The sequence below is a fragment of the Canis lupus genome, chromosome 11 (genome assembly GCF_048164855.1).
Source record: "Canis lupus baileyi chromosome 11, mCanLup2.hap1, whole genome shotgun sequence".
Classification (NCBI taxonomy): domain Eukaryota; kingdom Metazoa; phylum Chordata; class Mammalia; order Carnivora; family Canidae; genus Canis; species Canis lupus.
The window spans coordinates 17,420,485-17,443,389 of NC_132848.1; the positions used below are offsets into that span (position 1 = coordinate 17,420,485).

General features: G+C 43.8%; 1 protein-coding gene and 1 long non-coding RNA gene across 3 annotated transcripts; one reads left to right on the forward strand and one right to left on the reverse strand.

Moving 5' to 3' along the window:
- Window positions 1-5,622: 5,622 nt before the first annotated feature.
- LOC140642153 (uncharacterized) lies at window positions 5,623-14,274 on the reverse strand. 2 transcript variants are annotated; one of them, XR_012038698.1, is made up of 4 exons: window positions 12,757-14,274; window positions 8,863-8,970; window positions 8,011-8,123; window positions 5,623-7,609 (listed from the first exon to the last, which is right to left on the reverse strand). It is a non-coding gene; the product is annotated as an uncharacterized lncRNA (long non-coding RNA). The 2 variants fall into 2 exon arrangements; XR_012038697.1 differs by having other exon boundaries at window positions 8,011-8,181.
- A 4,243-nt stretch (window positions 14,275-18,517) lies between these two features.
- On the forward strand, window positions 18,518-22,572 carry ATXN7L3B (ataxin 7 like 3B). The gene has a single exon (XM_072843287.1). The coding sequence runs from the start codon at window positions 18,706-18,708 to the stop codon at window positions 18,997-18,999; it is 294 nt and encodes a 97-aa protein (XP_072699388.1). The 5' UTR covers window positions 18,518-18,705; the 3' UTR covers window positions 19,000-22,572.
- Window positions 22,573-22,905: the final 333 nt, after the last annotated feature.

Here is a 22,905-nt window from a genome sequence, read left to right on the forward strand (position 1 = left end):
GGAAGTTATTTTGGTAGAAGGAACGGCCAAAGGAGAGACACTAACTCAAAAGTGAGTCTGGTTTGTTCAGATAACTGCAACCAGGACGGTGTGACGTGAAGGGAGCAAGCAAGAGGAAGGAGGACGAGACGACCTTAGAGCAATGATGGAGGCTAGGGACCGCAGGGTTCGGAGGGACAGAGTAGGGATGTTAGCTTTTACCCCTCGACGGAAAGCTACTGGAAAGCTTCCTCCGGAGGAGTGATGTGATCTACATTCCAACAGAATCATTTATCCCAGAAATAATTTATCCTGGAGCCATTAAGGAGATGGATGAAGAAAATCAAGAAATGACCACAGCGGGTTCCTGGAAAGAAGAGCGCATAGGATATAGGCAGTGAATATATTAAACTATATGCATACTAAAAAAAAATAATAAAAAATAATAAAAAAAATTAAAAAACTATATGCATCCTGAGATGTATAATATGTAATTTCAAGGAGGCACATTTCTAGGAAATACGGGGAGCAACTACTTCTATGGATATCACATTGCCCCCCCCATCAGTTTTCCACCCTTCTTTGACTCTACTAACCCTTTTCACTATGCAAACATTTGCGTATCATCATGGCAAATCATGCTATTAAAAATTAGATTCTTCTCTGGAGGCTGTTAGTTGCACCACCATATATGGATTATACTAAAGGAAGTTGGCAAAAATATTAAGCATATATTAGGGATTGAGATTGTACCCACATGTGATAATCACTGAAAATAATAAATAAATAAATAAATAAATAAATAAATAAATAAATAAATAAATAAATAAATAAATAAAAATAAATAAATAAAATCCTCTAATACAGCCAGGGGACAGAAATGCACAGTAAATGGGTATTTGGGCGGCTCAGGAATATAGGATTACGCATTCTGAGCTATAAGGTTGAGATCGGGTTCTAGTTCCTCTTTATCTTATAAAATCCATTCCCAACTGAACTGATAAAGTCTTCAGGCAAGACGGTCCAGGACAGAGCATCTCTGCAGGCTGCTGAAGGAACCTCTGAAATTCAAATTCGAGACATAGCTACGAGTGAACAGATCTATTAAAAAAAAATACAATGAAATGATGAAATGTATTCTAATAAAAACGTTTATGTAGCACGTTAAGACCTATAAAATTTTGTTTTATATTCTGCATTTAATATCTATCACAATACCATGAGTACAATATAGCTGTATCAGATTTTAGATGATGTTATTGCCACTCTGTCTAAAATTGTCCCCTTACAAGATGAGGCTCCAAGTATCATTTATGCCCTAAAATTAAATGTATTTCCATCAGCCTAGGTGGCCTTGCCAGCTATATTCAGAAATAATAAATTTAATAAGTTTAGCTCAGTATTTTAAGTTGTCACCATAAAAACAAGTCCCAACCTCAATATCTTACTAAAGTATCTCCCTGAAGTTCCTGAGATAGCCAAGAATTATTTCTTCAGTATTTTCTCCAAAAAAAAGAAAAAGAAAAAGAAAAAGAAAAAAAGAAAGAAAGAAAGAAAGAAAGAAAGAAAGAAAGAAAGAAACCAATACTTTTCAGTGTATGTTGTTCCTTGCTTCAGTCTTAAGGCTGAACAAGGGTAATTGATATAGGAAGCAATGATCAGGATATAGAGAGCTAGATGAACCTTCACCTGAAATTTTATACAGATAAACCATCAAAGGTTTCAAAGGGTTGATATGTATGTTTCCTTGTGGATCAATTTTTAACTCACAGAGAAAATGATTTTTTTTTTTAAAATAGTGAGTCAAGTCATGACAGGCTAAGGTAATGATGCCTAAGACCAGAGTCCCCTTTTCACAAATTCTTTTCATTTAAAAAAATTCTCGGAGAGTGCTTGCTTTGGCAGCCCATATACTGAAATATTCTCAAAGAGAGCAGTTTGCAAAACGTGTAAAACACTAAAATTTGCAGCGGGATTGAAGTTCATAAGTGCTTGGAGATTTGGGCAGGCCCCCAGGTGGCTCCGTCGGTTAAGCGTCTGCCTTCAGCTCAGGCTGTGATGCAGGGTCCTGGGTCCTGGGATCGAGCCTGGGTCAGGCTCCCTGCTCAGTGAGGGGTCTGCTTCACCCTCTGCCTTTTCCCTCTGCCTGTGCTCTCCCTCTCAAATAAATAAATAAAAATCTTAAAAAAAACCTGAAAATTCATAATTGTTACAAATCTTCCTTCTAAGAGAAGAAATGTGAGCTTACAGAGCTGTTAGCATTTTCAAGAAGTAGCCAATGCACTATACAGTCTGACATGTGCTTTTGTGACAGAGTGCTTTATTCCTAAAAAATATTTTAACGTCTCATTTTCTTCATTTCTCATAAACACAAAATTGAATGGTAATAATTTTTTGGATCTAGACCTGCTTTAAAAAAAAAAAAGACATGCATTTTAATACACCTTAACCTCAGTATTACTGTTCGGTGTTCCCCATATATATTCAACTTTTTTTAATAATAAATTTATTTTTTATTGGTGTTCAATTTGCCAACATACAGAATAACACCCAGTGCTCATCCTGTCAAGTGCCCCCCTCAGTGCCCGTCACCCAGTCACCCCCACCCCCGGCCTCCTCCCCTTCCACCACCCCTAGTTCGTTTCCCAGAGTTAGGAATCTTTATGTTCTGTCCCCCTTTCTGATATTTCCCACACATTTCTTCTCCCTTCCCTTATATTCCCTTTCACTATTATTTATATTGCCCAAATGAATGAGAACATATAATGTTTGTCCTTCTCCAATTGACTTACTTCACTCAGCAGAATACCCTCCAGTTCCATCCACGTTGAAGCAAATGGTGGGTATTTGTCGTTTCTAATGGCTGAGTAATATTCCATTGTATACATAAACCACATCTTCTTTATCCATGCATCTTTCGATGGACACCGAGGCTCCTTCCACAGTTTGGCTATTGTGGACATTGCTGTTATAAATATCGGTTGCAGGTGTCCCGGCGTTTCATTGCATCTGTATCTTTGGGGTAAATCCCCAACAGTGCAATTGCTGGGTCGTAGGGCAGGTCTATTTTTAACTCTTTGAGGAACCTCCACACAGTTTTCCAGAGCGGCTGCACCAGTTCACATTCCCACCAACAGTGTAAGAGGGTTCCCTTTTCTCTGCATCCTCTCCAACTTTTTCAGATATATTCTTTTTTTTTTTTCAGATATATTCTTTTAAAGCAACTTTGAAACGGAGGTTAATGTCTAATCTCTTAACTGTATCTACACTATTCAAAAATGAAGAAAATAAGGCAAATAGATATAATTGATACACCTAAAAGATCAAAGCAATATAGAGGAAATAATATCAATGACACTTATTCATACTCCACACATCCTACCTGCCTGATTCATATGTTAGAGTATAAAAATAGGAGAAGGAAGTTGAAAAAATGAATTCCAGGTAGTTTTAATTATGCATTTTATTCATGCGTTCAGCGCTTATATTTTAAGTAAGAGGTATGTTCCAGGTATTGCTCTAGGTGCTGAAGATATAGCAGCTACTAAGACAAAATGTCTGACTTAGGTACTAATTCTCATGACAGAGATAAGAGATAAATATATAAACAGGTAGATAGTATAGTTGCAGGGGCACCTGGGTGGCTTGGTTGGTTGTGCATCTGCCTTTGGCTCAGGTCATGATCTCAGGGCCTGGGGATTGAGCCCCGAGTTGGGTTCCCTGCTCAGCGGGTAGTCTGCTTCTCCCTCCCTGTCTGCCCCTCACCCCCTCATGCTCACTCTCTCTCTCTTAAATAAATAAAATCTTTTAAAAAAATTAAAAAGTAGTATAGCTGCAGATAGAAATGGGTTATATAAGGAAAATAAGTAAGATAAGGTGAGAGCAAGTGAGGGTACAAAAAATGGTGAGAAGGCTATTCTAAATTATCTCATTGGAGATCTCTCTGATGAGATAGTTGAGAAGACACTTGAAATATTGAGAGAGAACCATGTAAAGTTGTGGGTGAAAAGTATCTCACACTAAGTAAATAAGTAGTTTAAACAATCTGAAACGAATGAATAAATAAATAAGATCTTTAAAAAAAAAAACAATCTGAGATGAAGAAGAGCTTGTCAAGAAAGAGCAAAAAGGCCTCTATGGATGGGGCATATTGGGTAAAGTCAGAGGAGATGGGATTGGAAGGGGAACCAATGATCAGATTATATGGGACATCGTAGGCATAAATAAAGAACTGGAATTTTTCACTAAATATTAAGGAAAAATATCAGAGTTTTAAGTGTAAGTGTGTGTTCACATTGGGTCTAATGAGTATAGAGAGGAAAGGATGTAAGCAGAGATACCAGTTAGGGGGTTGATGACGGGGGACAGGACGGTGGCATGGGCGTGACGGCGGTAGTGGTTCAGGAAGCGAGGAGTGATATGATTCGGGATGTATCTGTATGTTCACGTCTCAGGGATGCCAACAGATGGATACAGAAGTAACGAATAAAGAGAAATCAAGATCGAGTTCTAGATTTTTAGATTGGCTGACTGGCTGAACAGTAGTGAATAAGCGAGGATAAGAAAAATGGAAAAGCTGTTTTATGGAGAGAGTGGGGAAGAGATGAAAATTGTTTTTTGTTTTTTTTTTAAGACATGTAAGAATGTTTGAGGTGTCCGATAGATAACCAAAAGGGGGTGTCACGCAGGCCAGCAGATGCTCAAGTCTGGAACTCAGTGTAGGGGAGAAATCAGATCCTAAGTCTTTTAAACACCTGCATAAGAGTTGAATGTATTTTAAAATGCATAAGTATGAGGTATTTAGAGAGGAAAAAAATACAATCACTATTTGGAATGCTCCTGAGTTTTAAAAAAAAAAAGTTTTATTAAATTCCAGAACGGCATGTTGACCTGTTCACTAAATATAGGGGAACTGTTTCATTCAAATATCTCTGGGACACATTCTATTTCTTCCAATGATGATGGATGTTTTTCGATTAATAATAATATATTTACATTATTTTACTGTTGTGCTTCCTTATACTTCCTCAAGTAGCATTTTACCACAAATTTTAAAAGATGTTTGTGTTATTATTTTAAGACAGAAGTTCATTTCTCCACTCAGAGTCAACACAAAAAATAATCTGATTTCTATGATACATATATTTTTAATGAAATGATGTGAATATGAATTCAGGAAACATGTCTGTAGAGGAAAAGCTAGTAGGTTTTTTCCCAAACATGCTACCTTCTTCCAGTAGATCGAAAAGGTGTTAGATTACTAAGGGAAAGAAATTTAAGTAAGTGGGATTTTTGACCTGTGGACATTAAGTGTCCCATCTAGACATTCTTCTCAATAGGATAGAATCAATCTCCATCAGTAAAAAATCATGGTTCCGACACCTGTATCAAGGAACCATCACACAGAATGTTTTAGACAATTTGAACAAAACATTTGTCGAAACATTTTTTTCTCAAAAAAAATCCCCATCAGCTTTAATTTTCCATGTCACCTTACCATATATGTGAGGATATTGCTTTGTGTAAACTCCAAGAATTTAGGATATGTGCCATTCTATTCCTTAAGCCAATGTATATAGTATTTTTTTTTGGTCTCATATGAAGACTATTGTTTATTGGGTAACTGTTAGCAGACAATCAATCTTTATTTAGAAAGCTGTTTTTATTCACATCACATCTTAAAGGCTGTGGAATAAAAGGCATAAAAATACCAATGACAGATAAAACAGAGAAAACGACTCTGAGCAAACTCTTCTAGAATAGTGAGGTGCATATAAATTATGAAAACACTAAAACTTGATCAAAAAAGAAGGTCTTTAACTTTCATTTAAATGCATGAACAGATGTGGCAGGCCTAATGTCAATGGATAAATGGCCCCAAAATGTGGAATATAAGAGCATGATCTCTGAATATTTTTGAGCTCATGCCAGGCATGGCTGGATTTCCCCAACAGTAGAGGAGTCCAAGACCCAGGGAGCATGGGGGATGGTCTTCTCTCAAAGCCCATAGCACCTCGACCACCGAAGGCTGTCGCTGGCTCTACGAAAAGCATGGTTATGACTTGAAAATGGGGTCGACCCCTCTCAGTCACTTGTGCCTCGGCTCAAAAACGAACACCCTGCGAGGTGATTTGGAACCACAGCTCTAATTCTTATACACTTTACTCTTATTGATAAAACTCTATAAAAATCTATGACTCTGTTGCCTCAACAGCTCATGTGGTTTGATCCAGTTTGTGTGTGTGTGCATGCGGGCGTGTTGACACCGAATTTCTGGTAAAATGTTGAAGTCGGGTCCATCTGCCGGATGTTGTAGATACATGACAAGCTTGAGCTTTATGGAAACCACGTGTCACGGTGGCTTGTGATCTCACAAGTGTGTGAGGGTGCTAGGGACGGTCTCTGAACGACTGGAAGGTTGTATGTAAAAGGCAGTTTGAAGCCTTGCAAACTTCAAGAACAGACAATAGTTAGACTTTGTAGGTCGACATATTGATTGTGTGTTTAAAGTCATTGATTATACAATCTTGAACGCGGATAACAGCTGAAAATCATATAGAGCTTTACAGCTTACAAGGTACTTATATTTAAGTAATCTCATCGGGGCGGCCCGGGTGGCCCAGCGGTCTAGCGCCACCCTGGGCCTGGGGCGTGACCCCGGGGTCCCGGGATCGAGGTCCACGTGGGGTCCCTGCATGGAGCCTGCTTCTCCCTCGGCCTCTCTGTGTGTCTCTCATGAGTAAATAAATAAAATCAAAATAAGTAAATAAATAAATAAAATACTTAAAAATAAATAAATAATCTCATTTCATTTTGTCTGTCATTCTTGGAGGTTTTTACTATGACCCAAACAAAACCTACCAGTTTAACTTCTGTGTATTTACTGTACTTGTTTGCTCTCTTTCCTCTGTATTTCTTGTTGCATTCTTTACGAATTTACAACCTCTCACCTGGACTACAAATAATCTGTGAGTTACCTTCCTGCCCGTCACATTCCATTTCATCCTCCACACTGAGACCAGAAGGACTTTCTAATATAAAATCTCTGAAAAAAACCTTTTGCTGGGGCGCCTGGGTGGCTCAGTGGTTGAGCATCTGCCTTTGGCCCAGGGTCCTGGGATCGAGTTCCGCATGGGGCTCCCTGCATGGAGCCTGCTTCTCCCTCTGCCTGTGTCTCTGCCTCTCTCTCTCTGTGTCTCTCATGAATAAATAAATAAAATCTTAAAACAAAAAGAGCCCTCTGGTGATCACACATTTTTTTCCAGCCTCTCCTCCGTCCCACCCCCGGCTTCTACACACCTTTCCCCCACTCAGGCTATAAGGAATCACTTACCAGATCATGATGCAACATGTTATTCCGTACCTCTGTCTTCTTCATCATGCTTTTCCCTCCCCTGAAATGCTCCTCACTGCTCCTGTACGTACTACAAGCTGTGCCCCTCTTCCAAATCCTAAGTAAAGGGTCAAATTCCCACAAAAGTTGCCCCTCTCTGCACGCAGACCCCGTGACCACTCTGTGTGGGGTATGCCCACTGCGCTCACAGCTCTCGTGTTCAGGTTTGTCTCTCCCCCTCCCCTAAGCAGGTCCTTGAAAGACGGGCTGGCTTCCTTTATCACTGTGCCTCAAGTTCTAAACAGAAAAGAAAAAAAAAAACCTTCAATATGTACTGAATATAAAAATAAGAAAATCACGATCATTTGAGTTCCAAGACTAGTATTTCTTCTACATCATATATATAAAAATATGTTTACTGATTACGTATGCAACGCCTAATGTTTTTTAAAGCAATTGACGTTTTATTTTACTTCTGTAATTTCTTACAAGGATAGAACCACTTTAATGTCCATTCTACGGACCATATAACTGACTCTGAGGTGTTAATTGTCTGGGGTCATACAAATAATAAGTGGCCCAGGGTCTTACTTACTCCAGAGACTCTGAATTTAACTGCCGTGTATGTTTTTATAATAAAAGTAAATGTGGGGAAAGTTATACTTGAGTCACAGCAGAACGTAGATGTAAGGATTTACCTTTTTGAGACCTTAATTCAAGGAGTTATTAGTGTCAATCGGAAACCAACAGGATCTCTCCCTCCTTTCTCCCATTCCTTTTCTTCTATATAATGCTCCCCACTCCCCAAAATCTACAATATACAAGATTTGTGTAGAATTATAATGGACTCTGTGCAGGGAAAAGTACATCTAAAAAAAAAAAAACAAAAAAGAAAAACAATGAGTAAATCTTTGTCAGCTTACACACTGCCTAATTTAAGCCTGAAATTCTTAAGCCGACTTGTCTCCCCTGCAACCCCAAGGGTAAAAAGTCCTGTGCCAAAGATAGACTTTATCTCAAGTGTCAGAAGAGAAGTTTTTTTTTTTTAAAAGTTGACCTCTCTCTGAGCTCATCTTGATACTGAAGGGTTTTTTTTTTTTTTTTTAATTCCGTGTGGTAACCTGGTTTTGCATATAAGATTCATGCGAGCAAATATTTTGGGGCTAAAAACAGCAAAGCTGCCTTACTATTTTCTTTAAACTCCCAAGGAAAAATTAATAGGAACCAGATGTAGGCATACGGAAGTATATCTGCAGAAACACCTTTCTGAATCAAAACTGAGAGGAAAAGGCAGGCAAACAAAGGAAAAACTACAAATCAAATTAACTCCAGGAGCCTGACACCTGGTCTACAGGGTGCCAGGAGCATTTATGTTTGACCAGAAAGGATTTCAAGGCCTCGAACTATTTCAAGGGCACATGCCACTTGCATGTTTTGGGAGACAGCTTTTTAAATAAAGGCCAACAAATTCATTTATATATGAATACTTGAGATTTTGTGTGGGATTCAGACACACACAAAGAGTTAACATAAAATAACACTGAATTTACCTTGTCAAAGTTTACTCCTTTTTTTATTATTATTTCTTGTCATTTAAATCTAACTCTCAATGTATCAAGAAAATTGTCACCGTTTTTTGCCATCTGGGTCCAGGGGATCTGTTAAAAAAAAAAAAAAATTGTCACTTAATGATTCACTGAAGTAAGAATAAAGAGTGGAAAACAACTGCCAGAAATTTTGAAATACATTTAAATGTTACAAACGTCACTTTTGTGACAAGTAAATTTGGGCACATGCACATCATAAAAGGTGAAAAATATGTCACACCTCCTTTTAGCAAAATAGAAATAGTCCAGGTTTTACGGCAAAGCCTTGCCCAATGTGGTTTTCCCTGTTTTATGACTGGCTAGATGAACTTCCCATAGTCCTTTTTGTTCTTGGAAATACAGTGCTCACTAGAGATTCTAGAAAATCCATCCAGGTCCTGCATCTGAAGACTCTTCGTCTCAGATTCCACTGACCGAGATTCCACTGACAAGATCCACTTCCTATCCGTGATCCAGTTCACTATCATTAGGGTACTGCTATCCGTCCCTTTGAATTTATCTCCTGATTCATCTGATAATCGTAAAACATCTCTCTCTGCCAATTTTCTCCTCTATGCCATTAAGAACAGAAAATGAAAATTTCTGGGTTCTCAAATGTCCCCAATAAAAGCTAAACACAAAGGACAGTGATGGTATCTCCAGGCTTCCCTTACATCTTCTTAAAGATGAGGCAATATTTTGGGAAGCAGATTAGTAGACGTGAACGATAATAGTTCTTTCACTATTGTCCTAGTCATTTTTTTTTGTCTTTGTTTGTTTGTTTGTTTGTCCTAGTCTTTTAAGAGAACCATAAACATTAGGTAGACGTTTTCTCAAAGGGCTATTATAAATATTTTAGGCTTCGGAGTTACATGGTCTCCACTGCAACTACTCACTTCTGACGTGGAAGCGAAAGCAGCCGAGCACAATACATAAGTGAAACGCGCCTGTGTTCCAAAACAAGGGTTTTTGCAAAAAGAGACAATGACCTTGAGTTTGCCTCTAGTTTACATGCCTCTTTGTGCCTAGATAATTTCATCATTCTTGTTTCTTCATATTTATGCCTTTAAAAATAATCGATAATTATCAATAAAACAGTCCTTCTAATGATGAAATAGAAAAATGTTTCAAGATAAAGAAAAAATAAGGTCACCAAGATCCTATGATGTAGCTTAGATTTAGGCATATGTCCAGTGAATCCATAAGATACAATGAACTTTATTCTATTTTAGAATAATTAAATTTTCATTTTGTTCTTTGAGGAATCCTCAGAAAAAATACCTAAGTTAAGAAATACCAATTTTACTAGTAGTTGGTATTACTCAAAAATAAAATTTGATCCTAAAATTTGGTGCGGTAAATCCTGATGATATATTAAGGATCTTTTATGTATGTGTCATTGCGTTAAATGCCAGTGATGGTACATTTACTCACGTTTATATTTTTCTACAGAATGCAACATCTAGGTACCAGGCACAAGTAAGAACGATGCAAGTCAGGAAGTGTAAAAAATGTTTAAGGGCTATGTTAAGGATGTATTCACAGTTGACTAAAATTTAATATCAGTGGCGGCTGGCTTTAAAAATATAAATAAATAAATAATAATGTGTGGCAAAAATAGATGTCGATGTTCATAAAGAGTGAAAATTGGCAAAGTTAGGGTGATATCATGTAAAAATGATGTTTTAGGAAATATTTAAAAAGTGAGGTTAGCAGGCAACGTATAATACTCTGAGAATGGGGACAAATCAAGGTTCAAAATTTCTTTGAAAAATAAAAATTTAAGAGCAGTTCCAGATAAATGAAAGAAAAGGAGAGGTAAGAGAAGATGAGGTTAAGTGCAGAAAGGAAAACTAGAGTTACTTTAATAAAAAAAAATTATAATTAATCTGCAAAAGATTCTGAGACTCCCTTACTTTACTGCCTAAATTTGCTCTCACTTTTACATTTACTGAGATTTTCACAAGAAAATTAATCTCTCACTTGGTGGCAATTGCCAGATGCCCATCTGTGGAACACAAGGAGTAAAAGCATCCCACCCACCAATTTAACAGCTTGACTTAAGAAAATATGAGACAGCTCTTGATGGGAGAAGACAAACAAAAACAAACCTAATGGACATTAGTCAGATTAGGAAAAAAAAAATATGTTCAATTGAACTTCTTTATAACTTGAATGCAAAGAACTATGGGAAAAAGAAAGCAAGAAAGATGGAAAGAAACTCGATTTTGCACTAAACAACTTAAAACCAGTTTGGCGAGAACCTCTAATGAGGTTTTTTTTTTTAATTTAGTATCATATAATATTCAAATTGCCAAGGGTTTTCATTAGACTCTAAGACACTTTTCTTATCATAGGAATGGTAAATCCTAACACATTTAGGTGTGCCAGTTACAGCTCTATATTTGTGTAAAGATTGTTTCAACAAAGATGTTTCTAGAACAGACTTTGTATGTTTTGGGTTAATGTGCCATCATATATACATCTCCAGCCCCAGAAGCTCCTTGAACATAAATGCTGAACAAGACAGTCAAGAGCCTTGTGTATATAACAGTACCTAGGATCCATCTCCTTTTAATCACACAGAGGCTGCGTGGCCTAGTAATTAGAGCATAGATGCTGGAAGCTTCCAGTCCACTTCAGCTCAAATATTAGCTTTATTACTGTCCCATAATGTTTTCTTCTGTAGGCTTTATATGCTTCAGTCTCTTAAATATAAAATGGGGATATTATTCATACTTCTTCATAGGATTGTTGTAAAGAGGAATTGAGTTGATATCAAATTCCTTGGAGTTAGAACAGCCATCTGGCCCAGATGAAGTGTTTGATAATGATGATAGTGACAGCAGCGTCACCTGAGGAACTTACATGGGTTAGGAATGCGAACTGCAATGGAGACTCAAAAGAGACTTGAGGGTAGAGAGAGACATTCAAGGCTGAAAGGGTGTTATGGATTAACGTGTTTTGTTCAGAGAACCAACAACGGTTCACTGTTGTCAAAGCTTAGTTAGGAGCATTGAGAGGCAGTAAGAACTTTTATATAAAGATTTGATGCTTAAAATCCTCTCAAAATACATTTTGAAATTAGGTTTATGATCTTTCTGTGGAGTGCATGGCTTGCTAATCTGAAAAAAATTTTTTTAATTAATTTTTTTTAATTTTTGCTTTTAAAGCTAGAACTTCAAAAAATTCTTAAAAACTAACATTTAAAGATTTAAAAAATTTAGGAGTACATCGTGTAAAAGTACAGAGCTTCATTTCATTAGTAATATTATCACATTTCAGCACCTTTTCGGGCAAGCAGAGTGCTTACGCCCTATTACATGCCTTCGCCATTGGTTAAAGCTACACTGGCAGTAAGATTTTGATGTGACACATAAAAATGCCAACTCTAAAAGTGTTTTAGAGGTGCATTATGGGAGGTAGCCATTATTGATGGTTTTGCAAAACAAAAGTACATTTTGGAGACACTGTGTAACAGAGAGAAAAATCAGAGTCAGAAGCTTTGATGCCCTAACTCTGTCACCGATTAGTTGGACAATTCACTTAACATCTCTGGCCTTTGTGTTTTTATCAGACCTGAAGATATTATTTTTTATTCCTCCTTTAAGACTGGTTAAGCGTTAAAAAAAAAAAAAAAAAAAAAAAAAGCCCTGGGTTTTTCGAGTCTATGTTCAGCTGCCCAGGTTTACTCGGATGTGTACCAGCAACCCAAAGGCCTGTTTTCCTCGTCAGGACAGGTCCAAGCCAAGGAACCAATATTACTGCCATTAAATATATTTAAAGACTAACATAATAGAAGTTCCAGAAGGCATCTGTGTCCAAAGGAAACTCGAGTTGTCAGCACCGTAAACTTACTTTAGTAGATGAGCTTTCTTCGGAATCATCTGCATTTTCAAGCAGCACTGCTACAGCATCCGGCCTGATCTACTAAGATAAATTTTTACCGTAATTAAGGCTTTAATTAGAGAAATTGCATGTCTTTAAAAAGATTTTTATCATGTTGAAATTGAATGTCCTCGAATTTACGCATGTCATTATTTTCAAATCTTTCTGCGAGGTAATTGTTCTGGATTAAAAGAGACTAGATAAGGAGACATGACAAGTAAATGCAACATGTAATCCTTGATTGGCTCCAGAAAAAAAAAATGCTAGAAAGGACATTATTAGGACATTTGACAATATTTTAATATGGATTGTATATTAGACAATAGTATTAGCCAATTCCTAAACTACTGAAAACCCTAAATTTGATTATTGTATCAAGTGATGTAAGAGAATATCTGCTCTTACGGCTACATACATGGAAATATTTAGAGGTTACAGGGTATGATGTTTGTAATCCATTACCCAGGAAAAACAATAGTTCAGATTACTTTGTGATATGGAAATTCCAGCGGGAGAGGGAGGGATGGAGGGAGGGAGAGGGAGGGTAAACGTGGTAAAATGTTAAGTAAACTTGAGGAAGAGGAGATCTATAGAAGTTATTTGTTATATTCTTGCAATCCTCCCATAAATTTGAAATTTCTTTAAAATAAGGGTTTTTAAAAGTGTTAATTCTTGCCGCGTCCATATTGCCTAATCAGGAATTATTTTCTGTGTTCAAGTTTACATTTTTCTGGCCCTTCCTTATGTCCATATATAAGGCAAACATGCCCTTCTCTGCACCACCCTGCACATCCTCCCAGACAGAGAGGGTCCAGCAACATTCTTATATATATAAAATATATATACATTAAGAAATAGCTTATAATCCACAGGGCAGTGTAATCTTAAAAGTATTAAGATGTTTTCTAAAACATATTTCTGTATTATAAATATATAGAAATAACTTCAGAAAGCCTCTGGAGCCCTTCTGTAGATCAAACTGGCTCAGAACAATTGATATATAGAAAGATCCACTGTTTTAAAAAGGCTGTATTATGTTAAGCACCAAAATCTGCATTAGTATCCTACACAACTTACTAACTGTAGTTAGCTCAGGATTACAGTGTCTGTCCCTCTAGAAGATCATAAGCCAAAGTTGTCATAAATGCCAAAATTCACTGAGTTACCTTGATTCCACAGTTTAGCAGGGAAGATTAAAATTGTAAATTTATTTTAGACATTGCAATTTGAGCATGACATCCTTATCTAATATCAAACTGTGGCATCTCCGAATCTCATGCAAGGCATGATAATCAGTTTTTAAATGCAAATCCTGAAATACGGATTTTGGTAGAGAATGAATTTGAAACTTCAAGCAAACATTTCTCCTAGCAAACTGCTGGCAAGAAGGCATAGTACTACATAGCTTATTTCTGACATAAATCATGGTCCAGGGAAAGTAAGAAGACCCTACCTCCATATGTTGCCTCCTTCTCTGATTTACTATTTGCTTATTTTTAAATACCTGAGTAAGTAAAGAAAAACAAGTAAAATGCTAATTTTTATAAATAAAAGTGGATTTCGTAGGCATCAAAATCATTATAGAAATTAAAATTTTCAACTAAAATGAACATCTACAAGTAACATCTCAGATATTAGGCAAGATAATTACAATATCCAGCTGGCATTCAGTAGATGAATAATCTTCCTAACCCTCAAGGTGCTTCAACAAGATGCCCTAGGCAGTGGAGCAGATTGGTTTATAATAACAAAACCCTCAGTCACCCAGTTGAGGATCTAACATTTGAACTTTGCAGGCCAATATATATGAACTTACTTGACCCTTAACTTGAAGAAACCTATTTTCTCAGATTCCTCAATTCATGGAAATTTAGTTTTAAAAGAAACATTCAGAAAACATGAATCTAGCTGTTTTTGCAAATGTGAATTCACCTTCTCGCCCAAAGTCACCTGATAAATTAGTGGCAGAAGTGGGACAGCAGCTCAACTCTTTTGGCTCCCAGGCCTACCCCTGACGCACTCTGCTATCTCGCTTTCCTACTTTATGGGAACACAAAAAAATGTGTGACTGTTAAAAACAAAAAAATTGTTTTGTGGATTTTCAGTCCTTGGTAAAAACCATTAGATAAATGTAAAATGTGTTCCTCTTTGAAAGAGCCGGTCTCTCAGTATGTATGTTACAAGTAAATAGGAAGAAAATTATCAAATAATCAAAGACAAAATGCCTACCTTAATTAGTACAACATATATATTCTAAACCTAAATGATGTACGTATTCTTTGAAGATCACTTATTTTTGAAGAATTAATTCCTGTTATTTCCTTTGCACTGAAAAAATAGAGTATCTATTTTATTTTATTTCATTTTTATAGCAAAGGCTTAAGTATCTTCGACGCTGTGAATTGCAACAGGACTTCTAACTTCTGGTTCCTTCTAACTTCTTTTTGTGGCATGGCCCTGATTGAACAAGACTTTGAGTACATTTCAGTAAGTAAGGCCACCTAGTTAAATGGGACAAGTAGATGAAAGGTAACAAGGGGATGACGAACTTCAAAGCAAACTTTCGACAGCGTGATAATGTCTCCATTCTAAGAGTAAATATAATAAAATACGGGCAGGAAAACCCAGCTACGGTCCTGATTATTTGAATTTCAATTAATGTGATGATCTGCTTGTATATATTTTGTAGTATATTTTATTGATGACCCTTCCCCATTAAGTAGAGGATTTCGGTTCCAACTCGCACAACATAAGGAGGATTTAAGGGGCAGAGAAACAATCTCTCACTCTCTTCTGACAAAAATCAAATACGCAAAGGTTCTCATGATAATTTCCCCAGCGCAAATTACACGGGAGCCAATCACCATGAAGAACACTGTCCACCATCAGGCCCTTTTCATTCCTTGCTACTCAAAGTGGTCTGTGAACCAGCAGCTTCCTTAGAAATGCAGAAACCGGGGCCCTACTTGAGACCTACGGAACCACAGTCTGCAGTTTTAAAAGGATCTCTGAATGTTTTATATGCACATCAAGGTTTGAGAAGCATGGTCTTAAACTAGATTTTCAGACACTGTGATAAAAGATGAGTGGAAGCAATTCTATTTACATCTGTATTTCCCCCCCTAACTAAACGTATCACAATAGTAGGTATGCGATACAGTATTATACACAGTTGGATACTTTGTGAAGACTTTTCGATTTACTGTCAATGTTTAAATCTCACAAGGAATCTCTGTGATGAGAAAAGTCACTGCAATAAGAAAACAGATTTACAAAAGCTAAGTATGTAGGGCAAGTTCCCACAGATAGTAACTGATAAGAGGCAGTCTGATATCATTACATTTTATGGCTTAGCATATGACTATAGGCGGATTTTTTTTAAAGATTTTATTTATTTTTTAATGTGAGACACACAGAGAGAGAGAGGCAGAGACACAGGCAGAGGGAGAAGCAGGCTCCATTCAAGGAACCCGAAGAGGGACTCGATCCTGGGACTCCAGGATCACGCCCTGGGTAGAAGGCAGGTGCCGAACCACTGAGCCACCCAGGGATCCCCTATAGGCAGATTCTAATTTATGTCAGAATATGATATCAATTTTTGAATGGAGAACATATAATTGATACAAAGGCCGCAGGGAAAAAAATTCTGCCTATATACAAAAAAAAAATTATCATGCATGAATCTTCAATAGCGTAGGCTTTCAGAATCCTTTAGATCTGCCAATTTGTGATTTTTAGGATGATAAAATACACAATCAGAAAATCTGGATGGGTACAACTACTGGTTAACTACTCAGAAACCAAGTAAGTCTAACTGGTACTTACCCCTCTCCTCATAAAACTACGAAGGGAGCTAATGAGAATGAATCATAGTTTACGAGCGATTGATAATCATAAACATTAGAAAATACTTAATTTGTATCTGCCAGAAAGATATAGGCCCATTTCTTTCCCCCTGTATCCTGGAAAAGAAATAGAATCAGAGAGATACATATCTTTTTTTTTTTTTTTTTTTTGGTAAATTATGAAACACAAGATGCTACCGTATTTCAGAGGTTCTTGGCAAGAACCAAAAAACTAGCAACAAGTGAAGGAAATGCTATAGTGTCTTGATCATAATGTAGTGTAGCCCGGAACTAATGTGATCAGAAGGGCTGGCATTCAGTGAACGCTCGCCCTGTAAGGTGTGGCCTGGCAAGGATGGTTCGTGCATCATCACTTCATCCTCAGCGTGCAAGGGAGACTCGCTATACTTGGAGGCAGATGGACAGAGCTGCGGCGGGGCGGACGCAGGGCAGACAGGACCCTGGCAGGTCTCACGTTCATGCCACAGGATTTTAGGAGGCGATTTGACATTTCCTCCCTCTTTCACAGACGCTGCAGGTATACATTTTCTCTTCGCAGGAGTTTTGAGGTGTATCCGGTGATGCACCTGTGATCCCATGGACGTGATGCTCCTTATCTTTAGGTTCACGGATCAGTGTATGTGGATCATGTCTTCAACAAGAGTGCCCAGTTCTTCCTTAAAAACAAAAACTAGGGGCGCCAGGGGGATGGGCTCAATAGGGCGCCTAGGTTACCAAAGATTCATGCATGATAAATGTTTTTTATATATATAGGCAGAATTTTTTTCCCTGCAGCCTTTTGTATCCTTTATATGTTCTCCATTCAAAAACTGATAATCATATTTTGACATAAATTTGAATCTGCCTATAGCCATATATGCTAAGCCATAAAATATGATGATACCAGACTGCCTCCCATCAGTTACTACCTGTGCGAACTTGCCCTATGTACTTAGCTTTTGTAAATCTTGAGCACCTGCCTGCGGCCCAGGGCGTGACCCCGGGGTCCTGGGATGGAGTCCCACATCGGGCTCCCTGCACGGGCTCCCTGCGCCTCTGCCTCTCTCTGTGTATCTCATGAATAAATACATGAAATCTTTAAAAAAAAAAAAAAAAAAAAAAGGGCACGGGGGGGGGGGGGGGACTCAGCGGTGGAGCACCTGCCTGCGGCCCAGGGCGCGACCCCAGGTCCTGGGTTAGTCCCACTTCCGGTCCCCGCAGGAAGCCTGCTTCTCCCTCCCGCCTGTGCCTCTGCCTCTCTGCCTGTCTCTCATGAATAAATACATAAAAATCTAAAAAAAAGAAAAAAAAAGAGGGGCGTCCAGGGATTCAGCGGAGGAGCACCTGCCTGCGGCCCAGGGCGGGACCCGGGGTCCCGGGTTAGAGTCCCGCTTCCGGTCCCCGCAGGAAGCCTGCTTCTCCCTCCCGCCTGTGCCTCTGCCTCTGTCTCGTATGAATAAATACATAAAAATCTTAAAAAAAAAAAAAAAAAAGAGGGGCGTCCGGGGGCTTAGTGGTGGAGCACCTGCCTGCGGCCCAGGGCGTGACCCCGGGTCCCAGGTTAGAGTCCCGCTTCCGGTCCCCGCGGGGAGTCCGGTCCTCGCGGTGAGCCCGCTCCCCCCTCCGCCTGCGCCCCTGCGTCTCGGGAATCTCTGCGGAAGACCTCGGCGACCCAGCAGCCGACCGAGGGCAGTGGAAGGTGCGGGGGTGGTGCCCGGCTCCGCAGCAGCCGCGCGCTCGGCTGGGGGGTCCCTCCCGTGCCCGGGAGCCCGCGGCCCGCCCCGGCCGCTCCGCGCCTTCCCGGCAGCCCGCGCGGGCCTGCGCCGGGCCAGTGCGCAGGAGTGGAAGTCGGGGGGCGGGGCTGCGGCGCTGGCGGCGGAAGAGGCCGGGGGCGCTGGCGGCGGCGGCGGCGGGTCCCGGCGGCGGGTCCGAGCGGCGCGAACTCACGGTCCCAGCCCCCGGGAGGCGCCGCGACGCAGCGAAGGCTCGGGCTGCGCGGCCCCCGCGCCCCGCGGACGCCCCGGCCCCGCCGCCCGAGGAGCCCGGCGGCCGCTGCCGGCGCGGGCGCGGTAAGATGGAGGACGTGTCGCTGGCCGAGCTGGACACCAAGCAGCTGGAGGCGCTCGCCCAGGAGATCTACGTGGACCTCATCGAGGACTCGTGCCTGGGCTTCTGCTTCGAGGTGCACCGGGCCGTCAAGTGCGGCTACTTCTACCTGGAGTTCGCGGACGCGGGCGGCGTGAAGGACTTCGGGCTGCCGCCCGTGGAGGACGCGGGCGCCCGCCGCCTGCCGCTGTGCGCCCTCCCCGCCGAGCCGGGCAGCGGCCCCGAGCAGCCGCTGCAGCGCGCGCCCCCGGACTTCCAGTAGCCGCGGCGCGGGGGCCACGGCAGCCGACACGGCCCCGCGGGCGGGACGCAAGGGCCCACATCGCCGGGCGGGGAGGGGGCCCCCGGGGGACGCGGACAGACGCGGCAGGTGACACGGCCCCGTGCGCGCTGAGCATCCCAGCCTCTCGAGGCCCCGCGTGCAGGACCCAAGGGCCCGGATCGCCGGGCGGAGGTGACCCCCGGGGGCCCTGCGGGAGACGGGGACACGGACAGACACAGCAGGTGACACGGCCCCGCGCGCACTGAGCATCCCAGCCTCTGGAGGTCCCGCATGCAGGACCCAAGGGCCCGGATCGCCGGGCGGAGGTGACCCCCGGGGGCCCCGCGGGAGACGGGGACACGGACAGACACAGCAGGTGACACGGCCCCGCGCGCACTGAGCATCCCAGCCTCTGGAGGCCCCGCATGCAGGACGCAAGGGCCCGGATCGCCGTACGGGGGTGACCCCTGGAGGCCCCAAGGGAGACGGGGACACGGACAGATACAGCAGGTGACACGGCCCCACGCGCTGAGCATCCCAGCCTCGAGGCTCCGCGTGCAGGACGCAAGGGCCCGGATCTTTGTGCGGGGGGGACCCCCTAGAGGCCTCACGGGAGACGGCGGGCAGCCCAGTGCAGAGCGCAGACGGGGACAGACGCGCAGACGCAGCAGGTGATACGGCCCGGCGCGCGCTGAGCATCCCAGCCTCTCGAGGCCCCGCGTGCAGGACGCAAGGACCAGGATCGCCGGGCGGAGGTGACCCCCAGAGCATCCCTGCGAAAGACGGGGACACGCACAGACACAGCCAGTGACACGGCCCGGAGGGGAGCGCAGACGCGGCAGGTGACAGGGCCCCGCATGCTGAGCGTCCCAGCCTCTGAAGGCCCCGCATGTAGGACGCAAGGGTTGGGATCACTCTGCAGGGGTGACCCCCAGAGTCGCCCCGGAGTCCCGGGCGGGAGGAGCCGCGCTGTACCGGGCTGCCTGCCTGGGGCCCCAGGCTCCCCAGAAGACGACGAAGACGACGCGCTGCTGGGGCGCAGCGGGTGCTCAGGTCCCCCAAGCCGCCCTGGGGAGGAGCCCGGCCGGGACTTCTTGCGGCGCTTCCTCCCGGACGCGGGACGTCAGCGGGCGCGAGGTCTGGGCGTTGCCAGCCCCAACACAGGGCAAGCCAAGGAGAAGGACCGCCGCGCGGTCCCGGAGGGGAAGCCTCGCGGCCCCGGCTGTAGGCGGGAGAGGACGTCCACGCTAGCCACGGCCTGGGGTCCCCGCGCCCGCAGCTCCGCGGACGCCGTGGGGACCAGGGCCGAGCGCTTGCCCCCCGTCCGGTGGGCAGCCTGGTGGCCCGGCAGGCCGAGGCTCTGGTCCCGGTGCCTTGGGGAGGTAGCGGGGCCTCTGCAGCGGTGCACGACCCTACCCCCCCACCCCCTCCGCAGGTTCGCGCCCGGATATGCGCTGCTGTGCGCGGCCCCCCTGTGCTCACTGAGCCCCTGGCCGCCCAGCCCGCCCGTTCGGGTGTCTGGCCCGGGCAGCCCACCAGGTCCCCACCGGGCTCCTGCGCCCCCGGGGGCGGCCCGCAATGACCAGTGCCGCAGAGGCTGTGCAGCAGACCGATTGGACGGCGGGGCCCAGGGTGGCTTCTGCCAGCGGCCCTCCAGGTTGACGGCGTAGTCCCCGGAGCCGGGGGGCAGGAAGGGGTCGCCTGGCCTCCCACTGCAGCATACCCGGGATGGGGGGGCAGGGAGGGGTCGCCTAGCCTCCCACTGCAGCATCCCCGGGCAGCCCAAGCCGTGTGACTGCGAGCATCTGTCTAGACCCTCACCGCCACCCCTGCCCCTCGGGAGGGGCGGCCCCTTCCATTCAGTCCCTTTTGGACATTCCTGACAAGAGCTGCCTTCTTGTGGGCAGTCGGGGTCGGGACAGGCCAGGATGGGAAACGTGAGCCACGCCTCAAAGCCACCCTCCACTTTGCTCCCTGCTGAGGACTTAGGAAGTGTAGAGGGGCGAGAACCCCAAAGTGAGCGGGAACGGTGCTGCTTTATTTGAAATGTTTTCTTACCTCATTCTGTGCCCCAGCACGGGGCCCAGCCTCATCCGTCCGGCCCGCCCCGTGTCCCCACTGTCCCCTGCTCCCCTGCCCGTCCAGTGCAGCTGGACCCCAGGTGCTGCCGGCTCCCCTGCTTCCACACCGGCCAGCTGCAGTTCATCTCTCCATGCTCCCGCTCCAACCTGCCCAGGTGCCCTCTCATCGGCTTCTTTCAAGTTTTTCCTTTCTTTTTTTTTTCTCTCCCCTTCCTTGTTCTGGGAGATCCAGAGAAGAACCTTTCAGGTGGTTTCCTCTGTGGGGATGAAGATGGGAGAGACGGTAACGATTTGTGCAGGAAAGGCAGGGCCCCGCCTAGGCATCTGCCTGCAGGACTGCCTTGGATGCCTCCCTGCGGGTCTCCTTTCGGGGGCCCCTGCACCTCCCCCCTTGCACTGGGATGCTGCCTCTCGGGGCCTAAGCGGAAGAGCAGGGACGCCTAGCGACACGCAGGGGTGGAGCGGGGCCTGGTCTGGTTTGCCAGCCCTTGCTGTGCAGGTACCGTTCCTCATCCCGGGAGGACCTGCTTGGACCCTGCGGCCGATGGGTGTCACGCAGATCCCTCGAGGGAACCGTAGCGATAGGGCCGCGAGACTGTCGGTCATTGCGTTCCCCCCAGAGTTGTCCTGGCCGAGGTTGAGGTGTCCTTACCGGTTGGTCTTCAAGAATTTTGCTGACTTTTTAGGAAGTTAAAGCTCGGCAAGAGTTAAAACGATTTGGGGTTATCTGCCCTTGGCTTTGTAGCCATCTCCTCGCAGGGGGCTGCAGAGGGGCAGAAGGGAAACCAGCTGTGGGTAAGGTGAGGGGGGAGCTCTGACGGAGACCCCTTGTACCCTTGCCCCTTGCCGGTCAGCCTCCTGGTTAGGGAGGGAGAGGTGGAAAGCAATCCTCAGTAACCGTTGCTTCGCTTTCCCTCCCTCTTGGTCATGGTTTTCGTTCTCTGCCTTCCCGTTATTGGGGCAACGGCCTGGGTCCAACAGGAGCCCTGCGGGGACACACGGACCCCTTCCTTTTCTGGGGCAGGAGTGCTCCCGGCCCGTAGTTGACCGTGGTTAGGAACTCTCCCTTTCCCTTCCTGCCTTCCCTCGAACAGCAGAATTCCTGCCCTTCCTTCCTCCCTCAATTAAGTATATCGATCACCCTGTAATTCTATTACGTATCCGAGTGTGTGTGTGTGTGTGTGTGTGTGTGTGTGTGTATGGGGGGGAAGGGGTCCTTTACAGACGTCTGTGGTTCGTGGCTTTTTCTTCCGTACATTAGTTCCCGCCACCGCATGTGCAGGGGCCAGTGCCTGGCGTTGTCGCATGCTGGGGTCATGGGAAAAGTGTAGTGAGGCTCACCTCTGTCCCTTGTTTTGGAGATTATTATTTTTGCATAAGTGGTCCATCCTATACAGATCGCTGTGTATTCCCCTTGCCCCTGTGGCTGCTGGTGTAAATAAACTGCATCTCCCCATTGGTAAACAGTACTAATAAAATTTTAAAAAAATGACTTTACTTAGACCCAGTATGTTCATCTTTCAAGATCGTACATGTTCTCCAGGAACTGGCATAGTAAAAATGTTGAATTGCTGTTGAATCCCAGTCACTGTCTCCTGAATGGAAGTTTTTATCAAAGTAGAGGAATTTTGCCCAACTTTATTTCTCCATCTAGTCCTGCAAATTGAGCTTTCTGCAACCTCCGGTGAGAAACAAACTAGGTGGTAAAATAAATATGATCCGAGCCTGTCACTAAGACCAATGTGAAAGCTACTTCTATTTAAGTGGAACTCAAGATACCTTAATATATACATTTTGCCAGCTTTTCAGGCTAAGATCCTTGCTC

What these genes read in the sequence shown, in the direction of transcription:
- ATXN7L3B (XM_072843287.1), top strand. Translation starts at nt 18,706, where the DNA reads ATGGAGGACGTGTCGCTGGCCGAGCTGGACACCAAGCAGCTGGAGGCG.